The sequence below is a fragment of the Pelophylax lessonae genome (genome assembly GCF_965119305.1).
Source record: "Pelophylax lessonae genome assembly, chromosome: 9".
Lineage (NCBI taxonomy): Eukaryota > Metazoa > Chordata > Amphibia > Anura > Ranidae > Pelophylax > Pelophylax lessonae.
Genome location: NC_138776.1, coordinates 101,329,615 through 101,346,050, shown reverse-complemented (window position 1 = coordinate 101,346,050; position 16,436 = coordinate 101,329,615). Strand labels below are relative to the sequence as shown.

The following is a 16,436-nucleotide window of genomic DNA, read 5'->3' as shown; positions in this document are numbered from 1 at the left end:
AGAGTTTGCTGCACTGAAAGTAAAGGGGCTGAATAAATTTGCACGCCCAATTTTTCAGCTTTTTATTTGTTAAAGTTTGAAATATCCAATAAATTTTGTTCCACTTCATGATTGTGTCCCACTTGTTGTTGATTCTTCAAAAAAAATTACAGTTTTATATCTTTAGGTTTGAAGCCTGAAATGTGGCAAAAGGTCGCAAAGTTCAAGGGGGACGAATACTTTCGCAAGGCACTGTGTGTGTGTGTATATATATATATATATATATATATATATATATATATATATATTTATATATATAGTAGAAAAATGTACCCTTAATGTGTATATAAACCTTATGAATGAACTTTTTGCACTCTTGAAAGGTTTTTTATTTTATTTTTTTTTAACCGGTTTGATAAGTGCAAATGGTACCTGTTGATTTTTCCAGAAATCTTGTGGGCTTGAAACTTTACGAGGAGAGAGAAGGATGGGTGAAGGAGAGTCCATAAGAAATGAAGTAGGCAGGTCTGATTAAAATTCAGAGCTGTGCTGTCATGTCAAAGAGGAACCTAGGGGTACACCATATTCCCAGCACATCAGTTTTTTTTTTTTTTTTTTCTGTCTTGACATACACTTTAAAAATAGGAATATTCTCAATTTAATTATTGGTCATTAATATTCATTTTCCTGCCACTTTAAAATATCTGTAAAAGAACTGGAATACAAAACGCTGTCTCCATACGTTTATTGCTGCCATTACCATTAAAAGTCTCACGCTGCATCTTCCGTAAACAAACAGCTAGAAACTACAGGGAAACTCACAATGCCTCTTCCACCTTACTGCTTTTTATTACATAGGCTCTCATCTCCTTAAACTCATTGCAAAAGGATAAGGAAAGAATGTAAAAAGACTAATTACTGAAAAAAGACCCCACGCTGCCCAGGGGAAGGACACATGACATACACAATTATTCCACCCAAATGGTCAAATACAGCAAAGAAATGACATGTAATTTAATAAATCCTTTGCTAATAAAAGCTATTACCTTGTGAAAACATAGAACCGTTAAAAAAATAAAAAAAATAAAAAGCCAGAAGCTTTTGTTCGTTTTTTTTTTTTTTTTTAATGGATTACATGTATGAAAGCATGAATTTTTTTATACATAAAGGGATTCTATGCAGATTTTTTGCGATTTCAAAAAAAATATTCTGAAGCTTAATATAATGATTTTACATACAAGAGCAGTGTTCTTCAACTTTTGTCCAGCTAAGGATCCCTAGAAAAGTATTTTCAGTCTCGAGGCACTCCAGTCTTGGTTAACATTACTGCGTGTCGCAGAATATGTGCAAAATTGTGCGCGTTCCTGACAGGCAGACAAATGCACTGCTTTTTAGCAGACATGCAGGGGTGTCATTAAATTTTCAGTGCGGTTAAGAAAAAAAAAATGGATTTTTGTACTTACCGTAAAATCCTTTTCTCTAAAGTTCATTGACAGACGCAGCTCCATATCTTCTTAGACCATTGGGTTATGCTCCTCCCATCAGAAATAGGACAGTAGGCAGGAAAAAGCTTAACCACGCCTATGGGGCTGTCCCTGTAGGCATAACCCCAAACACTCTGCTACAGCACTTGGTTTCACTGCTAACATTATTTAGAAGACAAAACCCCAATTCACTCACAAGTAGAGGGGTGGATGCTGCGTCTGTCAATGTACTTCAGAGAAAAGGTTTTTACGGTAAGTACAAAAATCCAGCTTTCTCTATCGTTCATTGACAGATGCAGCTCCATATCTTCTTAGATCATTGGGACGTCCCAAAGCAGTACATGTAGGAAAAACAAAGGCAAAGAACGTAATTCCCCAAAGGCTAAAATTAGCCAACCAGGTAGAATGGAGCTCACCTAGAAAAACATAGACCTTCAAAGAGAACAAACAATAAGGTTCTCTTTTAAACAGCAGCCTGCAAAACCTTGCGGCCAAAAGAGGCATCCGAAGATGCAAACACATCTACTTTATAGAATTTTGTGAACGTATGCAGACGACCAAGTTGCCGCCTTGCAAACTTACATCACTAACGCCTGATGGCAAAAAGCACAAGAGGCACTCAGCGCCCTAGTAGAATGCGCCTTCACAGGGAAAGGAGGAACCTGACCCTTCAGTAAATAAGCCTGAACAACCGTCTGCCTGATCCATCTGGATATGGTCGTAGCAGACGCAGCCAATCATTTACGAGGTTCCTCAGTAAGGACAAAAAGAGAATTTGATTTTCAGAAAGACTCAGTGGCCGCCAGGTAAACCCTAATCGCCTGGACCACACCAAAAGAATGCAAGGCAATTTCCTTAGGATGCTTGGGCTTGGGACAAAGTGAAGGCAGCACAATGTCTTCATTCAAATAAAAATCAGGAACCACCTTAGCAAGAAAAGACTGATTAAGTCGGAGTACCACCTTATCTTGGTGGACCACCAAATAAGGTGAGCAGCAGGACAACGCCACCAATTCAGACACTCTGCGGGTAGAAGTGATAGCCATCAAAAAGGCAACCTTCTGAGACAATGAAAGCAGAGAAATTTCCCAAATGTTCTCAAAAGGATGCTTTTGAAGAACAGATAATACCAAATTCAGACCCCACGGCGGTAGCGGGGATCGTCTCGGGGGAGTCATATGGAGTACTCCCTGAATGAAAGTGCGAATCAAGGCATGCGTAGCTAACGGGCGTTGGAAATATATAACCAAAGCCGATACTTGGCCCTTGATAGTGCCCAAAGCCAACCGCTGTTCAACCCCTTCTTGCAGAAAGGTCAAACCTTAGCCACTGAAAACCAGCGAGGGTGCACCTTCAATAATTCACACCATAAAATGTACGATTTCCACGTACGATGATAGATCTTCCTGGAAGTTGACTTCCTGGCCTTCAATAGTGTAGGAATCAGAGTCAGAAAGACCCCTATCTTTCAACACCTGGCTTTCAACAGCCATGCCGTTAAAGCCAGCGACTGTAAAGCAGGATGGAAGATGGGCCCTTGAGACAGCAGATCCTCCCTGAGAGGACGTCTCCAAGGAGCACTGGCAACCAACTTTACCGGGTCTGCATACCAAGACTGGCGAGGCAAGTCTGGGGCCATCAGAACGACCGGAATCCCTTCCACCGCTATCCTGCATAGAAGCCTCAGCAGTAGTTTCAGCGGAGGAAAGGCATAAATCAGCCGATACCGACCACAAGGAGCCACCAGTGCGTCTGTGGTGTCGGCTAGAGGATCCTGAGACATAGCTATGAACCTCTGAACCTTTCTGTTGAGACGAAAAGCAAAACAGATCGACCTCAGGAGTCCCCCACTGGACACACAGGAGATGAAACCCCTCCGGGTGTAGGGACCATTGCCCTTGATCCAACACCTGAAGACTCAGGTAATCCGCTTGCCACTTTGCCACACCTGGGATGTGTACAGCAGAGAGGGCTGGAAAAAACTTTTCCGCCCAAACCAGAATCTCCGCCACCTCCCTGGTCGCCAAGACACTCTTGGTGCCCCCCTGATAATTGATGTAAGCCACAGCTGTGGCACTGTCCAATTGAATCCGAACCAGACTCTCGCAGAGTCGTCGTCCATTGGCTCAGACAAAGCTTTATTGTTTTGTGCTCTAAAACATTGATCGGTAGTTTCAACTCTTCCACTGTTCAGGTTCCCTGGGCACAGAGCTTTCCCAGCACCCCATCCCAGCCTGACAGACTGGCGTCCGTGGTCACCACTGTCCAAAACAACGGCAGGAAAGACTTGTCCAGGCATAGTGCTGGCGACTGATGCCACCACAACAGAGCAGACTTTGTGTTGTGGCTCAACCAAATCAAAAATTGTCCAAGGACTTCAGGTCCTTGTTCCATTTTACAAGAATCTCCCTTTGTAAATGTCTCGTGTGGAACTGAGCAAATGGAACAGCCTCGAAGATTAATACCATCAGACCCAAGACTTGCGTGCAAATCCGCAGACAGGACAGATTGTTTGCCAATAGCAACCCAATTGCCCCCTGCAACTTCTGCAGCTTGTCCAGGGGAAGAAAGACCCTCGTCAAAACAGAATCTAGAGTCAGGCCCAGATAATCCAGTCTCAATGAAAGTATCAGGGCAGATTTCTTGAAATTGATATTCCACCTGAACTCTTGCAGGGTTCTGAAAGTGATCGACAGATCGCCCAACAGGGCTGAATGAGAGTCCGCTCTCAATAGAAGATCGCCCAGATACCAAAGTACCACAATCCCCCGTTGGAGCAGCAACGCCAACACCGGGGCCAGTACCTTGGTAAAAACCCTGGGGGCGGAGGCGAGACCAAAGGGTAATGCCACAAATTGATAATGCTCCTCTGCTACGGCAAAGCGAAGAAACCGCTGATGCCCAGAGTAGATAAGGATGTGTGGATATGTGTCCTTGATGTTTATGGAGGCCAAGAAGTCTCCCTGGTGTAAGGACGCCACTACCGTGCAGATGGATTCCATCCGAAACTTCTCTACCAGCACAAAGCTGTAAAGAGCCTTGAGATCAAGGATTGGACGCACCTTGCCCTCTTTTCTGGGCACAGTAAACAGGTTTGAATAAAACCCTTGAAAGCGTTCCCGAGAGGAAACCGGTACAATCACTCTTTGTGCAAGCAGATCTTGTACCGCCTCTCGTAGATCCCTTAACCGGTCTGGAGATAGATGAAGATTGGATGGGAAAAACCTGTCCGACGATCGAGACGGGAATTCGATCTTGTACCCTGATCGGATCAGTTCGTGAACCCATTTGTCCTGAATCAAGGAAGTCCATGGTTCCGCAAAGAAGCAAAGACATTCCCCCACGAAGAAGCGGGGTGAGGGCGCCCCTTCATGCAGATGAGGATTTGTCTGCAGAACCGGATTGGCCGGTCTTTGATTTACCTGACCATGGCTTCTTGGAACCCCTAGAAGACCTGAACGGCTTGCCTTTTTCTTGCGACCCGGAGGTACGAAAAAGCCACCTTTGAGCAGTAAAGGAAGGCCCCCGTCTAGGACGTGGTGCCTGGCCCTTAGAGGATTGAGGGGGAAGTGTACTCTTCCTACCCGTAAGACCTTTTGTCAATTCATCCAGAGAGGATCCAAACAACCTCTCTCCCATAAAGAGAAGATCTGTCAAGGCCTTCTTGGAAGCCTGATCCGCTGACCAGCTCTTCAAACCACACCATGCGTCTAATGGCAACCCCAACTGCAGACACCCTGGCCACTAGGGGGGCCGCATCCAAGGACGCATCACACATGAACACAAGGGCTTGGGTCATCTGGTCCAGGAGTTCAATCATAGCCAGGGGGAGCTGTTCAGATTCTAACTTCCCCTTAATTAACTTCACCCATTCAGTGACGTCTGTGACACTAGAACGTTCAAAAAGGTTGGAACCCGCCAACACGTGTAGATGGCGGGACAGAGACTCCACTCGTCTATCCATGGGGTCTGTAAATGCCGGGGATTCCTCCAGCGGAACCACAGTAGATTTATTCAATCTGGATCTGGGTGATCCACCTTTGGTGGCACGGTCCATCGAGTGGAAACCGCCTCCGCAAAGGGATAATGGCGTTTGGGCACCACTAGCATGTGCTTGATGCGCCGCCATTGTTCATTAACAATATTGTCAAAAAGCTCCAGACAAGGAAACACCTTGCCTGACTTCTGACCTTTGCGGGAGCCAAAGGACACCTGCATACCTGACGTTGTAGATTCATCTGCCATTTTTAAAGTTCTTTGCACGGAAACTGAGTGCTTCCACCAATGTGCATTCCCGTACAGCGGCTAAAGACAGGTCCTTTTCACCATCAGAATGTGAGGACACTGATCCATCCGGATGGGGATCGTCCGTGGCGGCCATATCTGGGGCAGAATCTAAGGACACCACAGATGGAGGTGAAGGCAGCGGACGTTTGCGGCTATCAATACGCTTAAACACAAAATCTACCTTGGACACTAGGCTTTCCAAGACTGCTGTAAAAGCAGAGACTGTGACCCAGAGGGTCCCGCAGCTGCACTGAGGGGGGGGGGGGTCTGTAGGTGAAACATTGTCCTGGGACTCCATTTTTCACTGAATTAAAATAACGCAGTGTCACTTTAAAAAGATCGCAAAATCGCGATCCCACCTCCGCACTAGCGGTATCACAAATCCCAATCCAGTACAATCTGACAGAATGAGAAAGAATAACCCACAGGGGACCCCAAAAACATTACCCAACTGCTCAGGATGCTTGCTGGAACGTTCTGTGAAACCGAAAGTAAAAACAATCTGACACAAGAAATAAAATAGAAAAAAATGCCTGGGTCATTGCTGGATCAAATATGCCATGCTTGCTGCCTGTCCAGCGATCTGGACAACAAGAAAATGGCCGCCCTATGCATTCCTATGGGGAACTAACAGAAAATGGTTGCCCATACATTGTCAACAGAAAATAATGAGCACAAATCTACAGTAAAATGTCGGCCCCCAAAGCGCGCCAGACATGTGGCATCGGAAAGTCCTTAACAAAAGACCCCACCAGGACATTAACCCCCCCCCCTCACAGGAACGCTGCAGCGGCCGTAATATTACCGCCACCCAAGGTGGGAACCCACTGGTGAAGGGGGGGGGGGAAACTGGGGGGGGGGGCTGATATGTCCGAGAGGCCAAGGGGACCGAGGGATCTCCTGAGCGTTTGACTATTCCGAGGAGGGGGCCCACATCCAGCCCAAGACAGCCAGAGGATTGGGAGGACAGCATTACTCACCATACTATGGTACCAGGTCGGCGCCACTCCAAACAGACCACCTCCCACCGGGGTGCCCGCCAGGGGGTACACTGCGACTCAGGGTGTTCCAGGTCGTCATGTCCCAGCGAGATGGTCCACTCGCAGGCTCTTCCCCATCCATCGGGGCTCTGTTGTGGCGAGGCCTAGTGCTGGACTATAACCTGCTCACGCTCGCTGGCCAGGCTGGGAGACCCTAAGGATCTAGATGATCCAGTCCAAAACCCAGCCGGCTGTTGCTTGTAGTTCTCCAGGAACTCTAAACTAGTAAATAAAAATTACAAACCAAAAATGTCCCTTTTAAATAGCTAAGACCGAAGTCCCAGCAGGGAACTAGGTCCTACTCCTAAACTAGGCAGAAACAAACTAAGAGATGTAGCAGAGTGTGTGGGGTTATGCCTACAGGGACAGCCCCATAGGCGTGGTAAAGCTTTTTCCTGCCTAGTGTCCTATTCCCGATAGGAGGAGGAGCATAACCCAATGGTCTAAGAAGATATGGAGCTGCGTCTGTCAATGAACGATAGAGAAAAAGGGAATTCTTTCCCTGTGTTTCTGTGGGGCAGCCCATTGAAATGAATGTGCTGACTTAAACGCAGCACGCAGCCACACAGATATGAACCAAGAGCTTGTTCATAGGGGAGGTTGGAGGGCAGTAAAACCACAGGCTTGAGCTGCGTTTTTACCACCCCCAACTGCTCCCCCTTTAGCTGTAGAGGCAGGAGCTGAGGGTGTACAGTGTATTCTGCGTGCAAAGTGGTGCTATTGCACGAAACAACTTGCCTGTACATCGTTCAATAGCCACTAGATGGCGCCATCTCGCTGTGATTGGCTAGCGGGGATATCAATCAGTGGGTCCTGCGGACCTAATGTCTGCCGGACACCCACGATCATCCCCGGGAGAGGCAGATCGCCGTTCTGCAAGGGGACAAGATGGAGATCTTGCGTTCCTGCTAAGCAGGAACCCGGATCTCTGTCTTCCCCCCAATCAGTGTAACCCCCCACATTTAGTAAGCACCCCCTAGGGACAAACTTAACCCTTTGATTGCCCCTGATAACACCTTCCCTGCCAGTGTCATTTTTTTTTTAGCACTAATTACTGTTTTAGTGTCACTGGTCTCAAAAAGTGTCAAAAGCGTCAGAAGTCGGATTTGTCCGTTGCAATCCCGCTAAAAAACGCTGATCGCCGCCATCACTAGTAAAAAAAAAAAAGAAGTAAAAATTCCATAAAAATACTGCATTGTTTGTAGACTCTATAACTGCGCAAACCAATCAATATACACTTATTGTGATTTTTTTTTTTTTTTTTTACCAAAAATGTGTAGCAGAAAACCTATTGGCCTTAATTGCTAAAAAAAAAAAATATTTTTCAATTTTTTTTTTTTTTTATTGGCTGTGTTTTATAGCAGAAAGTAAAAAAAATATTTTTTTTTTCAAAAAATTGTCTCTTTTGGTTTCCAACACAAACAATAAAAACTGCAGAGGTGATCAAATACCACCAAAAGAAAGTTCTATAATATAGGACATAATATTTATTTGGGTACATCATCGCACGACTGCGCAATTGTCAGTTAAAGTAACGCAGTGCCGTATCGCAAAAAATGGCCTGGTCAATAAGGGGGTAAGACTTTCCAGTCCAGAAGTGGTTAAAAGTAATGTACATACATGTGCATATAAACACACATATTATATATATATATATATATATATATATATATATAATGTCACATACAGGATCAAGGATCTTGGTCTCATGTGACAGCCTTTCTCCATCAGGATGCCATGGCACCCATGGCGACCACAGGCACAATCCCAGTTTAAATAGGCTGAAAAGGTAAGTGTAATTATCCTGATCACATCTATGAGGATTTATAGAGGTCTGTGATCTATGCCCACAGTTTTAGGATCCCCGTGGCCTGTGCCATGATTTCAGATTCCTGTAGACCTGAAGTCATCAACCTGTCTCTGCTCATGAGTCACAATGAAACATAATAAGTCTTGGTGAATAACCCGAAGTATGAAAAAAAAAAAAAAAAAAAGAAGCAGCATAGCCCTTGATTGGTGTTATGACATACAAGGCAGGAACAATTCAGATGCTGCAGCGGATAACATCCTTGGAGGCTGAGGGCTATTAAGTGGCTTATGGACCACACCCTGTGGAACCCTACTCTACTGGGTATAGCCTTTGACTACACTACCCTCTAAGACAACTCTCTTTTGTTCTCTGCTGGCTACACTACCTTGGTTTTCGCCATAAAGTCTGCCATTTTTAAAGTCTGCCCACAGAAGTCTATAGCAAATATGGATTCAAACAATTAGTTTGAAGGGCTTTTATTTTGGGTATTTATCTAGTAAAAAAATATCTATTGAAATCTTTCCCCTCTTATGGGAAGAACCTGCCAATGTCAGAGAAGACAAATTTTGGAGCTTAGCTATCTTGATGTCTGGTCCAGTTAACCCCTTAGGAAAGCCTTGCACAAATATCTACTGTATATTCTACTGTTGATGTTGTTAGATTATGAAATGCAAATGCAGTGTTATGGCCTCTAGTAGTGGTCCCAGCATCCATAACAAAAAAAAATGTATGACATCTAATGTTGAATCTTTACTGCTGAGAATATAAAACACTTAAAAGTACTTACCAATTTGATACTAATGTTTTCCATTTTTTTATAATCACATTCCAAAACATAAGAAACAGCACAATTTTCCCACCCACCTGAAGACAGCACCACAACTGGGCTATTGATGGTTGAACCTATATTATCAGACGTACCCGACTCTTCCAGGAATACATACCTGACTGTGGAGTCAGAAGAGCCAGTAATGATAACTCGCTCGTCATATTGGAGACACAAAACCGACCCTGTATGTCCCGTCAGCACTCGTTTACACTCCAAAGTATTTTTATCCCATATCTAGGTAGATAAAAAGACCATATCCAGGTTAGTAAAAATACCATTATATTGGGCAACATTTATAAACAAAACAACAAAAGAGGCACTACCAGAAAACAGCTAAAAGGGATTTATGGCTGGTAGCTGGGCAACACTGCATTGTGATTAAAGGGACGCTACATTGGTTACTGGCCTATCCTTATTTTACAAATTAATATGCATTGTAAGATGTTCCTGTGACCTGGGATTCACAGATCATGATAGACTTTCTAAAGAATAAGCCGTTTCCTTTCAGACTGAAATGCAAGGGGGGTTATTTAACTGTCTGACTAACTGAGCTAGGAGCCAATAAAATCTGTAATCAGGATTTGTTTTTTAAACAAAGCAGCTAAGAACAGACAGGTTAACATTTAAAGGATACTAGTATTCCAACTTGTGGCTGGATCAGTAAACATTAATTTTTATTTTTTTTTTAAGCCTCATCTACCTGGTTCTGCTAACTTTTGATACTCACCCACCCAGCGGATCCAGCGCTTTTCAGCTTAAAGCTTCTTCTCTTCGGGCATCGCTCGGTCTCATGCTGCTATGTTTCCCTGTGATGTCATTGCTAGGCTGCCGGCTGTTCCAGATTCAGCTGGCACACTTCCCGATGACACTCTCCCAGGCCTGTCCCCTCCTTTCCTGAAAGACTATGCCTCCTGGGATATGTGACATACATATACCAGGAGAAAACGCAGACAGTGTGCGTGTCATTTGCCTAAGGCAAGTGACGTGCATGGGCAGGAAATTCTCTTTTTTAAAAAAACAAAAAACAAACAGGTTATACTTACCTCCTCTGTGCAGTGGTTTTGCACAGAGTAGTCTGGATCCTCCTCTTCTTGTGTCCCTCTTCGCTGCTCCTGGCCCCTCCCTCCAGTCGAGTGCCCCCACAGCAGGCAGCTTTCTATGGGGGCATCCAAGCAGAGCTGCAGCTCTGTGTGTCCGATCAGACATGGAGCTGCCGTCTGGCCCCGCCCCCTCTCTCCTGATTGGCTATCTGACTTTATATGACAGCAGCTGGAGCCAATGGCGCTACTGCTGTGTCTCAGCCAATCAGGAGGGAAAATCCCAGAAGGCCAAGGGACTAGTAGAAATCGCTGGATAGAGAGGGGGCTCAGATAAGTATTAGGGGGTGCTGGGGCGGCTGCTACAAACAGAAGGCTTTTTATCTTCACGCATAGAATGCATGAAGATAAAAAAAATAACCGTCTGCCTTTACAACTGCTTTAATAAAAAATTAAAAAAGGGGGAGGTCAACAAAATTAAAAAAAAAAATATCCTACTCCTGCAGAGGAGGGCAGGAGGGATCGTGCTTGGGAGGCTATAGGTCCGCTTTAAGATGTTTTACATAATTCATAGATATCTGAATACATTTTTGACCATAATAAAGAAAAATAAATATAAATGCAAAAATGCTATTCACTCCAAGTAAAAAATATGATCTCTGTGTGTAGCTTCAGTTCTTCCACATGTAAATTCTACTACAGAAAAGCCTTTTAAGTAATGCTCATGTTAAATAGCAGCCAAATTTAAACAATACTTTTAGGACAAATAACATTCATACAAACATGTGCACACTGTAAATTCTCTTAAACTAGGATCTGTACTAAACCAGGATTACTGTAGGATCCCAAGAGACACCTTACAATACAAAAGTCATGCCAAGTACCGAACCTCTTACATTTTCAAAGCTGCAGAAGCATTCTGTGAATTAGTTAAATTATAGTAATGTGAAACTTTAGAGCACCTGTATTACAGTAAAAAAGTAATTTCCAAGCACCACTTAAATCCACTCTGGTAATGCAACATAACCCAATTTAATTTCAGAAACACTATGAGAAAACTTTATGTGGACATCAAGCCTCCAACAGTCATACAGTATTAAAAGTATTAGGCAGGTGTGAAAAAATGCTGTCAATTAAGAATGCTTTCACAAAAAGAAGTACTAATAGTTTCTTATCAATTAACAAATGAGTAAAAAAAATATATATATATTTGATGCGACCACACTTTGCCTTCAAAACAGCATCAATTATTTTACACTTGCACACAGTTTTTTAAAGCACTTGGCAGGTAGGTTGTTTTAAACCATATTGGACAACTGAACACAGATCTTCTGTGGATGTAGGCTGCCTCAAATCCTTCTGTCTCTTCATGTAATCCTAGACTCGATGTTGAGATCAGGGTTCTGTGGGGGCTAAACCATCACTTCCAGAAATCCTTGCTATTCTTTACACTGAAGATACTTCTTAAGGACATTGGCTTAGGTCATTTTCTTGCAGAATAAATTCCATGCCAATCAAACGCCTCCCTGATGTTATGGCATAATGGATAAGTATCTGCCTGTATTTATCAGCATTGAGGATACCATGGAACCTGACCAAATCTCCAACTCAATTTGGAGAAAATCAGCCACAAATTTGCAAGGAACCTCCACAATGCTTCACTGTTGCAGACACTCATTATTGTACCGCTCTAATGCCCTTTGCAAACAAACTGCCTCCTGATACAGCCAAATATTTTTCATTTTGACTTCTCAGACCATCTGCTGCCATTTTTCTGCACCCCACTTCCTATGTTTTCCTGCATAGTTGAGTTGCTTGCTTAGCCTTGTTTTCACATCAGAGGTATGGCTTTTTGGCCACAATTCTTTTATGCAGACCATTTCTGGCCAGGCATCCCTAGACAGTAAATAGGTGTACCTGGGTCCCACTGGTTTATGCCAGTTCTGAGCTGATGTAGTGTGGGCACGTTATAATGATGCCCACAACATGGGCTTGTGGCTGAGGAGAAACAAGAAAATTCATTTATTTAAGTTCGCCGCCTTTCAATGCTACGGGCGCGTAGTTTTAGCTATTCTTAATTTAGGCGGGAAACTAGTGAATAGTTTAAAATAGAGGATAGTCAGAGATTGGGCGGGAATTCGAAGAAGTTTAGGCGGGAAAGTTACGTGTAATTCGGGCAGGAGTAACGTGTGACACGTGCCAAGCGTCACATGGCTAGGGCTATAAAAGAAGCTGCGCGGCTCGTCTTGCCTCAGTGTGTCCTAAGCAGTGCGGTGAGTTCCCCCTCCCTGTCGCAGGCACCTTTATGTGGTTTTGCCACCCTTGTATCAAGGTGGGATTTGTTGTATTTCTTTGATGAGCGCTCAAGTTTTTTATGACTGAGCGCAATTTTTAAGTTTGGAGATTTTTTATAAAGTTTAATGAGTTTGATATTTATATATATCTATATTTATTTATTTATGAATTTATGTCAATAAAATATTTATTTTGTGACGGTGGCGGGTATCAGATCCCTGCCCTTCTCACTAAGTCGTGACCAAGGACCAGCCAATCTCACACCCTGCCGTCACTTGCGTAACAATGCCACTCTCAGCTGCACCCTGCACAAAGATTTTCCAGCTTGCGGGACCACTATCTAGATGCCAGCAGGCTGAGAGCGATTGCCACCGGGCTAATTAAGCAATTAACCCTTTCACTGCCACCACCTCTACGTTAGGAGCCCAGAGGACGCTCGTAATTTTAGAAATACCAATTATGATTTTAGAATAATCGTCTGAAACACGCACTGTCACCACAGACAGGTATGTTCATAGGATTTATTCTATACAGTAGCACTCTTCAAGAGTGCGGCCTTTGATACTGTTGACCACCCGCTCCTTCTTAATAAACTCTGTTCCCTTGGCCTCCAAGATTCTGCTCTATCTTGGTTCTCCTCCTACCTATCACAGCGCTCCTTCAGTGTTACCCACAACTCTACCTCCTCCTCCCCATTGCCCCTTTCTGTGGGGGTTCCCCAAGGCTCTGTTCTTGGACCCCTCCTCTATCTACACCGCCTCCCTTGGTCACTTGATAAACGTCCACGGCATCCAATACCATCTATACACTGATGACACTCAAATCTATCTGTCTACTCCTCACCTCACTCCTTCAGTCTCCTCTCGCATTGCTAACTTACTTACTGACATATCAACATGGATGTAGCACCACTTTATCAAACTAAATCTCTCTAAAATGGAGCTGGTAATATTCCCTCCCACCCATGCCCCCCTCCATGACTTTTCTATCAAAATTAGTTATGCAACCATCAATCCCTCCCCTCATGCCATACTAGGTGTAATCCTGGACTCTGAACTGTGCTTTCAGCTCCAAATCCAATCATTGTCAAAAGCTTGTAGACTTCATCTCCACAAAATCTCTACAATTCGCCCCTTTTTAACAACTGAAACCACCAAGCTACTCATTCACTCCCTAGTTATTTATCGCCTCGACTATTGCAACTCCCTTCTCATAGGCCTACCACTTCATAGGCTATCCCCTCTTCAGTCTATCATGAACGCTGCTGCTAGGCTTATCCACCTTACCAACCGCTCAGCATCTGCCTCCCCTCTATGCCAATCCCTACACTGGCTCCCGATTGCCCAAATTCAAAATACTAACCACTACATACAAAGCCATTCACAACTCTGCCCCGAGCTACATCACCAATCTTGTCTCCAAATATCACCCAAATTGTCCTCTCCACTCCTCTCAAGACCTCCTACTCTCAAGCTCCCTTGTCTCCTCCTCTCATGCTCGTCTCCAGGATTTCTACAGGGCCTCTCCCATCCTCTGGAATGCTCTACCTCAACCTGTACGGCTATCTCCTACTCTAGCTGCTTTCAGGCGATCCCTGAAAACTCATCTCTTCAGGGAAGCCTATCACACTGCCAACTAATCTGCCATCAGCTCATTCCCTACTCTTACCTCTTGTAACACCTGCCCTACCCCATTAGATTGTAAGCTCTTCTGAGCAGGGCCCTCTAAATCCTCATGTATTTTATTGTATTGTATATGTACTGTCTCCCTCTAATATTGTAAAGCGCTGCGTAAATTGCTGGCGCTATAGAAATCCTTATTAATAATAATTGATTTATTATTTACCAATAAAGGTGCTGCGGCCATTTTAATACCACATGAATTTTGTCTGGTCTCTTTATTTATAGATAAGCAAATATTGTTTTGATTGCAGCCTACAATCCCATGACACTGCTAGACATCTTCTGATGTCGAAGGGAAGTAGGTGTCTTTGATCTGCTGCATTGTTTCTTTGGCCAACCACTGTATCTACGGTCCTCAACGTTGCCTGCTTCTTTGTGCTTCTTCAAAAGAGCTTGAAGAGCACATCTTGAAACCCCAATCTGATTTGAAATCTTTCCCTTAGGGAGACCCTGTTGATGCAGTACAACTACCTTGTGTGCTCAGCCTTACCATGGTGTGATCTTCCACAGCCTCACCTTCATAGCAGAATTTGGCTGTTCTTCACTTCGTTTTAAGCCTCTTACACAGCTGTTTCTGTTTCAGTTAATGACTATGTTTCAACCTACATATGAAACTGATGATCATTAGCACCTGCTTGGTATAATTGGTTAATCATACACCTAGCCCTAATCCTACAAAACCCCTGACTTTGTGCAAGTGTACAAATGTAAGAATTAATGCTGGTTTGAAGCCAAAGGGTAGTCACACCAAATATTGATTTGATTTACATTTTTGTTCTGTTTACACACTGCAGGTTTTAAGTTGATAAAAAGCCCATGTTCACATTAGTTTGTTTTGACATACAATTTGACATGTCAAATTGGAGCCAACTGCCAGCAATGGCATCATCCGAATCGGTGCAACGCTGACTTTGCGGCGCCACACAGATTCCCAAAAGTAGTTTCTGTACTACTTTTGGCAACTTTGGGGAGCGATTTCAATAGACATCTGTGCAGGAACCCGCACAGATGTCTGTGAAATCGCCCCCAAAGTCATACTGAAAATGCGAGACTTGCACTCGCCGAACTGGCACGATTTTTAATCGGCCTCAGTGTGAACCTGGGCTAAAAATGTGAAGAAAAAAAAAATCACATTGTGTGTGGCTTCTTTTCCTGCACATCAGCATGACATGGGCATAGATGTAAATGCTTATGTACATACAGAGCCTGTCTTCAACTATCTTAAACTCCTGACGCCCATGTAAATGACATATGTTCATCCATGGACAGCAGAGGTTTCTGTGCTGAGAGTGTTTTCACTGATCTCAAAGACAGCAATAAATCTGTAGTAATGATAGGGATCTGGACAGCCAATCACAGTGGTCACATGATTAAGCATACCTTCCCGCTCTCTTAGCGTACAACGCCAGTTAAAGGGAATGACACCATGGTGGGTGGGAAAGGTTTATTGAAATTAAAGCAGGGCAGGCACAGATAACCAAACACACAATGCAGGGAATTTATTAAAACTGGAGCAGACAGAATCTGTTCATGGCAACCAATCTGGCTGTTCTGCTTTAACTGAACAAGATGAAAATAGAACAAAACCCTTCTATCCTATAAAGCCAAAGAAGCTGCCATCTTAGTCTCTATTTGACCGCATTGCCATAGTGTTGCACGTGTAATCATTAAGGACACAAGCCATTTGTTGACTTGAAAGTTGCGTTGAAAGTTCAAGCAACTGAGACAGTTACTGTTTTAACGATTAAATCGATGGGATTAGTTCCACTTTAAGGTTTTAAAATAAAAGCAAGACTCTGATTGGTTGCCATGCAGAACTGTTCCAGATTCTGGCTGTTTAAGTTTTAAAAAAACCTCCCACCCTCTGTGTTTTATATTCAAGTTTTTGATTTTTTTAGAAAGCATTCACACCTCTGTGTTGTGCTGCACTGTATTAAAAACAAAATGGTGTTTGCTACATCTTTAGTGAAAATGCACCTTTTAAAGGATGAAT

The 16,436-nt window shown here is 43.7% G+C and overlaps 1 protein-coding gene across 2 annotated transcripts in view; it reads right to left on the bottom strand.

Annotated features, from left to right (window-relative positions):
• BTRC (beta-transducin repeat containing E3 ubiquitin protein ligase) overlaps positions 1 to 16,436 on the bottom strand; it is a 339,554-nt gene that overhangs the window by 40,862 nt on the left and 282,256 nt on the right. For both annotated transcript variants that reach the window (XM_082267987.1, XM_082267988.1), the window contains one exon: positions 9,545 to 9,663. In XM_082267987.1, the coding sequence (XP_082124113.1) occupies positions 9,545 to 9,663 (119 nt within the window). The remainder of the gene's footprint in view (positions 1 to 9,544; positions 9,664 to 16,436) is intronic.